The sequence below is a fragment of the Musa acuminata genome, chromosome BXJ3-2, assembly GCF_036884655.1.
Source record: "Musa acuminata AAA Group cultivar baxijiao chromosome BXJ3-2, Cavendish_Baxijiao_AAA, whole genome shotgun sequence".
NCBI lineage: Eukaryota > Viridiplantae > Streptophyta > Magnoliopsida > Zingiberales > Musaceae > Musa > Musa acuminata.
Window position 1 is genome coordinate 29,503,244 of NC_088350.1, and position 11,475 is coordinate 29,514,718.

The window sequence follows — 11,475 nt, forward strand, 5'->3', positions numbered from 1 at the left end:
AATTCTAGTACTGGTTTGGAATTATTAGTTTATAATGAAGGTTCATGCGAAGACAATGAACTGTGGAGATAATAATGTAAACTTGTTCTTGGTGACAGTCATCATATCCTATGGGGACAACCATGAATGCTGAAACAAACAACGGGTATCACCCAAACCATTATGCATTGTTGAGAGTGATATCAATTAATTCAGAACAGGCAGTGGTATAAAAAGAATCGAATATTTTAACTCATCTCTGACGAAATTACTTCCTCCATTGCTCGAGAGCATTGCAAACCTTATAATGATTGTGGCCAGAGCAACTTCTCGTTGCATCCTCCTCACTACTGCTCATGAAATGATGATATCCTGGGAGATGATTCTTGATCGACACTTCTGTTGCCATCCCTGCAAGTTCTGACACTAGCCAACGAAGAAGTGGAAGAACATGACGCCAAAGGGATTCATGATGGAGTTTGTTGTCCAAGAAAGATCGAGTGACTCCAATATTAGCATGGATGTAATACGAGTTCACATAATTTCTCTAACATTTGATAGACCATTGGAACCATTTGATAACCATATCTTACCATTCTTGATTGTGTATATCTGAAAGCTGAGTTGAAGTCTGGATGTGCTCATGGAAGAAAGAGAAGCGCTGCTTCATGTGTCGATCGCTACTAAGCTTGCGATGAACATTAATCGCAGAAGCTCCAGATGACCGTGACATGCTGCTCTTTCCGGCGATTCCTCCCCGTCACGCACACGCGCATTCCATCGTTTTACCTCTCCTGCTATTTCTTTTTGTTTGTAGTGGGGATGTGAGGAGTGACGGCCACCACCACCGGCCTCTCCACCACACAGTTGTCGTCCGCACGCAGTTACTACCGCGACAAGAACATGGCACAGGCAACAACGCTGCATCACGTGCCGATGGCATGCTTTTGCGTCCACAACAAACCATAAACAAACACCTCTCTCTTGCACGCCCATGTGCCGCTGCCTCCCTCCCCCTGCCATGCCATACTCGTTTTAACTCTCTTAGCTAACGCCAAAATGACAGGGAAGGAAGGAATGAAGGAACAGATGAGCTGTTTCCACTGAGAGAGTGGCAGTCGCATCCTCTACCGTCTCCTCCTCGCAACAAGGCAAAGGGAAGAGGGTGAAAGGATGGCCCGATCACAACAGCAGTACTTGTTTCTCTTCGTAGTCTTCGTCTCCCTGCAGCTGGCGTCGGCGGACAGGTTCACGGTGGGGGACCGGCAGGGATGGAACCCCAACGTCAACTACACGGTGTGGGTGGAGAAGCACAAGCCGTTCCATGTCGGCGACTGGCTCGGTGGGTTGGTTGCCTCTTCTTCCTCCTCGTCTTTGGGATTTGGTTGTTGTTTGTGGTGGAGATTGATGGTGGGCGGTGCGACGTGTTTGCAGTGTTCTACTACCAGTCGGGGATGGCGGACGTGGTGCAGGTGGACGAGGCGGGGTACAACAAGTGCGACGCCTCCAACCCCATCTCCAACTACAGTAAGGGCCGCAACTACGCCTTCCAGCTCAACCACACCGGCCGCTACTACTTCGTCTGCAGCCGCGGGTACTGCTACGGCGGCATGCGCCTCGCCATCCTCGCGGAGCGCCTCCCGCCTCCTTCCCCTCCCCCGTCCTCACACCGCAACTCCGCCGCTCGCTGCCGCCTCTCGTCCGCCCTCCTCGCGCTCGCCGTCTCCCTTCTGTCCGCCGCCGCCCTCTTCCACTTCCACCTGTGAGCCATGGATCAGTCGGCGACTCTGTTGCGCCAAAACACTCGCTTCTTTCTCTTTTCTTCATTTGGGGTGGACTGAGACAACCGTGTGATACTGAGCTTGTTCCATGTCATTCGATTCGAGACACTGCAACTCATCAAACTTCCTGTGGTGTTTAATGCGTTTGAGAACTGCATGATGACTTGATCACACTGACGGAATTATCTGACCCAAAAACAAAAGCCTATCCATTCAAGCAAATATAGTCTTTGATATCAGTAATGCTGAACCATCAACTTATCCATAATGTGTGGTCATATACACATTCCAATGATTATGAATGGTGAGAAACAATCACTGAAATTTGCCAATAGAATTGTGTAATTGTGATTGTAGAAATGGGAATCTGATGATAAAGAAAAAAGTGACAATTGAGCAATCGAAGCAAAAGAATTAGCTGCACATTTTAACATATTATGAATTAAGACAAATATCCTAAAGCTCCCCAATACCGAGAAGGTGGGGAGGGGGGTTCCTATAGATGTAAAATTCATGGCCATCAAATTTGGAGGATAAAAGAAGAAGCATAAGGTTGAAGTAAATTAATAAATAAATAAACTCAAAATTAGAAGAAAAGATGATCCGAATGCTTCGCGAGAGAATCCAATCCTGGCTTCAGTGTGTACCGGTGGTGTGATCCCATACTCCATCGACAGCAACATGATGAACCATCATTTGTTCCAGGACCGGGTAACACACCCTCCAGAATTCTGCGAAGAACTATCTTTAATATGACAACACCGATGAGCATCTTACAAAATGAATAGAATCTTCCATGCCATCAGGACTGAAGCTGCTTAAATGGATAGATCTGTGAGAAGTCCAACCATTTTGACTGCACTGCTGTGACAGCTGATTTCTTGATTACCTCAGTGGTTGCTCAGATCTTGAGGAAAAAAACAGAGCCATCTCTAACACTACCTCCCTGCTTTATGGTAGCTGCCCAGTTTATTGTGGCTCAAAGATATGGCAGTTCCTTATGAAGTCATTGGAATAGTTTACATGCTTTGTCCAAAATTTCTGGAGGTGCTTATATCCAATCTCCAGCCATGGTTTGCACTGGCCATTGTAGTGGATCACAGCAGCCTTCGTGACACTGTCGAGGTCTGTCTTTTCCTGATAGCCCAAACCTAGCATGTGCCATGATGGGTCTATGGGACGCACGTAACCTCTGAATGCTATAAGAGCTGGTGGCAATGTACCGAGTTTCCAGAGGGTGAGGTTTGACTTCAAATTCTGTAGCCAAATCAAGAACAAGAATTAAAAGGAGATGCAGATTAACAGAGATGTGCAGTTATAATGGCAAGTTGTGGAGAGAAGTGCAACCGCACATCAACTTGCGCTGTTCAAGTATCAAGCAAACCGTTAAAAAAATGTACACCTAGGAAACCTAAACTTATGAAAACAAACAGTATAAGCATTTAATAATTTGTATTTCTTTCTAGCTACATGTAACAAGGGAAAATGGGCTTCAAGTTGGTTTTGCCTATACGAGTAAAGAACAATCAAGAATTCATATATATGTTGATTACATTATTGAGATGATAGGCTTAATTCGATTTGTAAGCAAATGGAACAAATGTTCATAAACTGCTTGAATAGGCATGAGCAGAAGGGAAGAAAAATTCTGGACCAAGATTTCGACCTCAAGTGAAAAAAGTTATGCAGAATTATAGAAAGACCATCCATTTCATCCAAGTACATTTATGGCATACACAGAATTTATAAAGAAATTGCAAGTCAAACCTATTATAATATAACTATTATCTGTGGCATAGATGATTTTAGTGAAAAAAATGGTTATCAATAGAGCAAGAAAAAAGTCATCATTGATAGTTATCTAATAACAGAAATGGAACAGAAACAGTAAAAAGAATGTGTTTCAAACTTCAAAGAACCTTTATCATCAAGCTACAGAACTATACCTTGATTATATATTTACATAAGAATATGTCTTCAAAAATGTGGTGAGTTAAAAATGTTGAAGAACATTTATTTAATGAAAGTGCCATCTTTATATCAATAGTATCTGAAGGTCAAAAACTATTTATCTTTAGGATCAGTTTTAACTGCATCAGTCATGGAATACTTTCTAGCAAAATTAGCATCAATTAGATGGAGCAAGATGATCAAAATTATCTGACTTTAACTGCACTATTCGCGGAATACTTTCTAGAAAAATTAGCACCAATTATATGGACCAAGATAACCAAATTTAGCTGACATTTTATGGAGGACAATAACAAGTCTGATGTTGAGTAAACTATATCAATAAATTTGGTTCATCAGCAACTACGGGCTCACTGAGAACTAAAAGAAAAAAGTTATTGTTTACTGAAACAAAAGCTAGAACAGATTAATATGAGAAATGAGATGAAAAATGAGTTTGAAAGGTACCTCTTTCACCCAGTAATGGTATGTTTCCCTAATGCTCGTCTTCCTCCAGGCATTTAAGTCAAAGATATTCATTCCATATGCCCATGCACACTCATCAGGGTCCAACTTACTGGCTATGAGTGGATGTGAAAAGTTAAAATATGTTCTGAAGTGCTTGCCCATCACCCATGTATCTTCACCTTTGCAAGTTTCCACAGCACCATTTACTTTTCCAGAAAGATCAATCTCCCATAACGGTGACAAGTCACGTTGAACAACAACATCATCATCAAGAAACATCACCTTGTTGAGGTTTGGAAAGAGCTGTTTTACATGTTTAATAATGCACATTATCATCATTAATTTCAACAAAATCACTTTAAGTTTGTCACAGAGAAAACAAACTACTGTCTGAGGGGTAATATAATATGTGTAATATCATTTATTTAATATAAAACTACTATATTATGTTATAGATGTATGTAGATGATACATTTGTCCTAATATGATTGAAATGCTGAGGTGTTTTGGAAGTTTCCAACATGGACATGACACGGATGTGGTGCTATCTAGAACTGTCCATGTTTGAGAGACAAGCATAAGTGGAACTTCAACTTCAATACATATCGATGATACGAGTAGGCTTTTTAAAGAAGTTCATGTTTCTAACACTGTGAGTAAATTAAATTTGACAATAGACTGTCTTGTTTACTTCACACACACCTAACTTTTCTTTTTTCTTCATTTCAACCCTCTTTGACAACATGTATTTTAAGTGGAACTTAGCATGCACAAAATCCAAGAGCATTCAAGAAGGATAAATTTAATTTAGCATGCACTACAATGGTCGCCATGAATCCAAGGAGGATATTTCACAAAAATTGACAATTTTGGGCAGTAATGACCAATCTATTTCAGGAAAGATAGATTATGTCAGTATGCAATTCATATGACAAACAAGATAAGCAGACTGAAGGTCATTATACGACCACATTATGGTAAAAATCAGAAAAGGTTTTGTCAGTCTATACTAAGATGAGAAGAAACAATGACTAATGAGGCTATCATATTCTGCAACTTAAGGCTTTCTTCACTTCTTTTTTCCTCTAGATATAAAGATCAGCTCTCTACCCTTAAAGCCTGGCCAACAGTTTGACCTAACTAAGCCTATAGATATGGGCTCAAAGTGGATGTTGAACTCAGCTTTACAGAGGCTGCCATAGTAGTCCTAAGCCAGCTAAATGCTCAAATTATGCTTGGACGATGTGGCCTGATGCTTTTGCTCATATTATACAGAACACTAAGGGGTGAAAATGCTATAACAAGTCATACAAGCATTTCTCACTAAGTGTTTCTATGATCATTTCTTCAACTGTAGAAAATCATTCACCATATTAGCAAAGGTGTCATAAAGCAAAAGGAAATCAGAAACACATAATGACTAATTTACCTCGGGCAGGTATATGCGCAGATGGTTGAGTAGAGATATATATTTTGGACTCCTCGCCTGCAGTTTAGAAGCAAAAATCCTTGGATTATCACTAACATTGGTGCCCATGATATGATTTCCATGATAATGGTGTCTAACACCATGGTGATTTTCAATAGCTTCAAGAACAGGTACATTTTCTCTTGTTAACCAGTCAAATTGGTGAACACCTTTCACCTCGATTATAGCAGGAGAAAGAGGATTCAAGGCGAACCATGAGTGCATACCCGGATAAGTCTTCTTGTCAGTTATGACATGGAAGACAACCCTTTCAGGCTTTAATGAAGATCTTACAACTGATGTGACGACAACTGAGGCAGCAAGAATATTATCAGAGGCTAGAATAAAATGGTGATAGGAGTTATCAGATAGCAATGGTAGCAACTCTGGTGGTGGCAACTGTTTACGAGCTTGGGCATTGGATGAATACTCATCAGTCAAGCGCAATGAGAGACAATGTATGCCTTTTGGAATAGCAGTTGCTGCAAAATGTTTGTGCAGTTGTTCTGCCAGTCTTGATCTTCTTACCTCCCTCTCCATATTTTCCATCTGTGAATAACAAACAAATCAGAAAGAAAATCCCCAAGAATATTTACTTAATGAACTATTTGTAAATGAATTAACATTCATATCTATAAAATCTAAGAATGAGGTGTCAATTTTATGTTAAATTACCTACAAAATAATATTTGATCAGATGAAATGAATATACAGTCATCCACAATTTTTCTTAATGAAAGAAAGTTTCATCCATAATTTTCTCTATCTGATAATTTTATTTTCTTGACAGACATGAATTTCATCTTTCTTTAACCTTGGCCATGTTTATCGAAATGATAGCCAAATAATCTCATTATCTTCATTGGTGATGCTATGGATTTGGTGAACAACATCAAAAGAATTGACATTAATGGTTAAAACATGACAGCTAAGTTTCTCTGGAAGAAAAATTTAGGTTGATCATATATGATGAAAGATAACCTAATCGTTGACAAGGAAATGTTAGGTGAAAATAAATGACTTGCATAAAGTCAGGAATAAGCAGAGAAAATTAATATGTCAAAGCATTGTTAGAGGAAGCATTAGATGAACCTACATGATCCTTAGTTGCATCAATCCCATTTGTCAACAAAGAAAAGATATTATGCCAAAACATTTTCTAACATTTCATTGGTCTAAACTATGCAACTTTAACTGTACAAAGAATAATTCTTAGAATCCTGCAGAAAAGACCAGCACTGGAATTTTTATAATCTCAACTTTTGGGGACATGGTCAATCTAATTTAAAAAAGATTCCAGTGTACAGTTACAAGCATGAACAAGCTTAACATACATCTTTAATATTGTTCTGGAAGAAAATGCATCAAATAAGGATATAGAGGAATAATGAATGGAAATACCGTTGCCTTCAACCTTACAGCAAATGTCTTGGCATCATACTGGTTATTCTTCATGTGGGAAAGAAACTCACTGAAAGACTCCGTCAATTTCAGGCCAGCAGGAATTTCCTCAGAGTTTACTTGGTCAAGTATCTCATATAATTCTTTAACAAGTTTCTGTAAGTGTGTCGATGTATTTTAAATAAGATGAAATACTCGAGAGAGAAAAAACTATTTGGTGAATTATGAACTTAAATAGCAAAGAATAGAAAACATTACCATGGAATCATCACCTCCGCGACCAAGAAACCTTGGTCCTAAGCGCCTCCCCAAACAATCTGAAACAAATAACAGCAAAATTGATGTTATTTGCCAATGCAATAATTTCCTGTAATTAGCTTGACAATGTTAAGTGCAAAATTTAGACTAGTAAGAACCTCATTATAATTTTTCTAATGATTTTACTGTAAAGACATGCTTGGGTAGGTTTCAAAAAAATCCTACCATAGCAAAATCTTTGTGATGTTGCAGGTAGCAGGTTAAGAAAACACCTAGTCAAACACAATGGAATGAAGAAGATAGCAACTGATTGCATTAACATGGAAATATAAACATACATATATTAAGTAATTAAGCAAGTATTAGATAAAGAAGAATCAAGATACTTTAATGCAGAACTTGTCAGAACTACTCATAATGAACAAGCATTACTGGTGCATTTGTTCATTGTGAATTTCAAAGGAATATCACCAAGAAAATATAGAACATAGGAACCAACAAGATAACACACAATGCAGGAAAATATTGAAAGAACAGAAGTAACCAAAACACCTTACTGCTAATAACTTAGTGTAGCTTCCCTCAGAATACTGCCTCTAGGTGGCAGAAATGAAAGAGCTACTAAGTATAACCTCAAACAATGAGAATCATGCACGGGTAATCAAACTAGGATGGCAAGGTAGGTGCTTAGGAGTGACATTTGAAGATAATGGCATTACAATTGCTCCACCAGCCGAAATTTAAATGCAGCAATCAATTTCCTGAGAGAAGGGATACTGAGAAGGCAAGAAAAATATGAACAAATTAACTAAGATCAATTAAATGTTTAATAGCATAATTAATTTAAAATAGAAGGCCACATATAAATCGATAAACTAGACACTGAACAAACAAGAAGAAAAGAAAAACAGAAATTTGAATGAAGAAAACATAATAAAAGAATCAGAGATACAACTTAATGAGATAAAAGAAAGAAGCAGGATCTTATGGCCATGTCATTGCAGTTAACACCAATAACAAAAACCAAATTTTATAATACTTCAGAAACTCTGAGGAAAATGATTGGAAGAGGAAAGATGTGGCGCCCTATCCTAAGTGCACTTGGTCAAATAAGGCAGATCCACTAAAAGAAAATACCAACTGACAATCGCCAGACTAGTAGAAATCAATTGGACAGATACCATAGGGTAAGAACATGTATAACAAATTTGAAGCTTGGAATCGTCAAGCAGTTCACGTCAAAAATAAATAGAAGGATCATTTTGAATTTCATCCAAGCAGGACAGGTACAGAAACGCCAAAAATCCACAATGTAGTAAACCTAACGCGGGACACGACCACCAATTCTAGACCTACATTAACAGTACTGGATCCAGAGTTAAGAATTCCATTAAGTTATGAAACCCATTATAGGGTAAAGATAGGGTAAACGATGTGCCAATGCAACACCAAGCAATCATATTTCGTATCAACTAAAATGGACCAAAAGCAACACATCACCATACCCAGATCAGCATGCACAACAACTGTAAGTTTTTAAGTTTTAACAGAAAGATTCAGATCTAAGAAAATCGCATGATTTAGTTCTTCCCCCTTAAGAGGACGTATCTACGGTGTCAGATCCATCAGCACCGACGCAAATCGCAATTAAATTCAAGAACAAGTTGAAGGGGTTTCCAAATCCTACCGAAGGAGGAGCACTTGTTGACGCCCTCGAGGGTGACAACGGCGGTGAGGATGAAGACGAATGGCAAGAGGAAGGCGAGGATGAGGATGGTGTGGAACAGGGTCCGGTAGGAGATGTGGCGGGCGGCGACTTTCACCTTCATCAAGTCGAGAAACCCATTGCTGCTCGATATCGTGATGCTTCTCATGCTAGGCGAGAAACTAATCTGCATCGTCCTCGTCGTGGCTGACGCCGCCGCGCCCGCTGCTGCTCGCCGCCGGCCCTCACCGCCGTCGCCGTGTCGGCGCCGGCAACACGAGATGCTGACTCCCCCAAAGCTTCTAGGCAAAAGAACACGCTACGGAGCGGCAATACGATGCATCGAGGGATCGATTGGCGGAAATCGAGCTACGGGCAGCTGAATGATGGGATTTAGGAAGATCCGGCATTGAGTTTCCGATCGAAAAGCGAAGGGAAGAATTCGCGATGGTGTTGACGAGATCTCAAAAGAGAGAGAGAGAGAGAAGGGGGGGAAGAAATTGTGGTGTTATGACAATTGCGAGATCTGTTACCTTTTTATTTACCCTCTCCTCGCTCGCTCTCTCTCTCTCTCTCTCTCTCTGTAGTAAATGATATTAATTAAATGGAGGAATAAAACAAAGTGGGGGAAGCCAAAAGAGTCTTATTTTAGAAAGGTGGGTTGGATGATTCCAGGGGGGATTGATGTTTGACCTGAGACGATTGGATTTGGGTCAAATTTTGAATTGGCACAGTTCCACCAGGCTGAGCTGAGTGATGGACTTTGATGCTTGCTTGGTTTTGCATGTACAATTGGGATAAGTAACTTCCATTCGGATGTGTGCGTTAGTATCTAACATCTCCGATAGTTGATTATAAAATATAAACCGGACCGGACTCGACCGATCCAAATCAAATCAAATCAAATTGCAGTGAGATTTTTAATCCGATTAAGACGTACCAGCCACTCTTATTTTGGGGGAACATATGAGACTGGAGAAGAGGTTTTGTATGGTTAGGATGCATTCAATATTTTGGATGTTTCTTTCTTAGCTAAAGGTAGAAATGTTGTATATATAATATATTGAATGTGCTAGATGATGCCTTTACCTTGCTTGGATCGACACATCAATCGCCGAGGAGATGCTTTTCTGATTATGATATATCATGTTTTGTGGCTTTGGGTTGATGCATTTTATATGAGGGAGATGTTTTGTCCGAGCTAAGGTGGATTCATCAAACGGGGGAAGATGCTTTACTCGGTCAACATGCATCAAACACTTCAAAGGGAGATCTCAATTCGAGAAACATTGAAGAGAATGAGATCATTTTTTCCTTCAAGACTAACTCCTCGAGTTAATGATGATAGGTTGGTCTTCACTGGAAAGTATCTCTATATCATCATTTTTAATGATATGTGGGCTTATGTAATAATGTATTGATTTATTTTCTAAAATACATTGGGAAGATTATTTGAGATCTTTTTTATAACAAAGCAGAGAAATTTGAATGACATGACATTATTAATGAAAGTATAGATCGATATAAAAAAGTGTGAGTTAGTCCTGGAGTCTCATTATTGAATATTGTGATAGTTGATTAAAGAATGAGACAAGATACAAGAAACTTTATAGTATAACTTTTTAATATTTCTCCTTATAATAGTAGAGAAAGTTAGCATACGAGGGCATACAAAGTGGTATACATAACCCTTTGTGTCTTAAATATAGTAATATGTTAGTTGGGGTCAATGTTTTAATTAAAAATAGTAATATCTTGATTGAAAATATAAAAATGAGAACAACTCTTTTATTGATTAGACAAAAAAGAACTAGCCTCGGAAGTCAACTTGGTTACTTTTTTTTCTATATCAAAATCATATGGGCTAATTATAATATCTCGTATAGTTAGTCCATATATTTTCAAAAGTTATATTAATATCTCTATACTTCAAAAAAATTATTCATATTTCTCTTAATAGTATCAATTGTACTGATGAAAGTACTATACGCGCTATCACACGTAGAAAATAGTATTAAAATAGGGTTAAAAGGATAATTATATAGTATATTCTCATCGATATTAATTTTTCCTTTCATAACTTATATGAAAGCACATTCTTTCTCTTTATCTTCTCCTCCAATTTTAATATCCTCCCAAACGGTCTATTGAAAGGAGAAAGCTTTGATTAAATCTCAAAAGCTTTTCTTTGGTCTAAGTTTGGACTTGATTGTTAATGTTCTCCAATGACCCTTCAGTTCTTCCCAGAAACTCTCGATTCTCTTAGTTAAGTTATAGTTCCCTTCTCGACGAGCTTAGCCTTCTAATTAAAATGAGAAAGTGACATCCTTAAAACAATTGAATAGCAATCGAGAAATCAATAGTTTTACAACAATCGATAGATAACGATGAGACAAGATCATGAGAGAGAGATTCTTTTGATCAAGTATTTCATTTTCTAACAAAACCTTCGAAGATAGACAAAA

General features: G+C 38.5%; 2 protein-coding genes across 2 annotated transcripts; one reads left to right on the top strand and one right to left on the bottom strand.

Moving 5' to 3' along the window:
- Nucleotides 1-1,007: 1,007 nt before the first annotated feature.
- LOC103975624 (early nodulin-like protein 19) lies at nt 1,008-1,906 on the top strand. Its single transcript, XM_009390638.3, has 2 exons — nt 1,008-1,321; nt 1,414-1,906. Exons 1-2 carry the CDS (start codon nt 1,153-1,155, stop codon nt 1,743-1,745), a joined length of 501 nt encoding a protein of 166 aa, XP_009388913.2. The 5' UTR covers nt 1,008-1,152; the 3' UTR covers nt 1,746-1,906.
- Nucleotides 1,907-2,160: 254 nt separating this feature from the next.
- Nucleotides 2,161-9,533, bottom strand: LOC135631271 (probable galacturonosyltransferase 13). Its single transcript, XM_065138802.1, has 6 exons — nt 8,993-9,533; nt 7,306-7,364; nt 7,048-7,203; nt 5,608-6,195; nt 4,179-4,481; nt 2,161-3,017 (listed from the first exon to the last, which is right to left on the bottom strand). The coding sequence occupies exons 1-6, from the start codon at nt 9,201-9,203 to the stop codon at nt 2,730-2,732; spliced, it is 1,605 nt and encodes a 534-aa protein (XP_064994874.1). The 5' UTR covers nt 9,204-9,533; the 3' UTR covers nt 2,161-2,729.
- Between the last annotated feature and the right edge of the window lie 1,942 nt (nt 9,534-11,475).

Bases quoted from the DNA above. Each gene is read 5' to 3' on its own strand.
- LOC135631271 (XM_065138802.1), bottom strand. From the start codon at position 9,203: ATGCAGATTAGTTTCTCGCCTAGCATGAGAAGCATCACGATATCGAGC. The intron at 7,365-8,992 runs GTAGGATTTGGA...TATTTGTTTCAG, and splicing joins CAACAAGTGCTCCTCCTTCG to ATTGTTTGGGGAGGCGCTTA. The intron at 4,482-5,607 runs GTAAATTAGTCA...CATGTAAAACAG, and splicing joins TGCGCATATACCTGCCCGAG to CTCTTTCCAAACCTCAACAA.
- LOC103975624 (XM_009390638.3), top strand. From the start codon at position 1,153: ATGGCCCGATCACAACAGCAGTACTTGTTTCTCTTCGTAGTCTTCGTC. The intron at 1,322-1,413 runs GTGGGTTGGTTG...ACGTGTTTGCAG, and splicing joins CCATGTCGGCGACTGGCTCG to TGTTCTACTACCAGTCGGGG.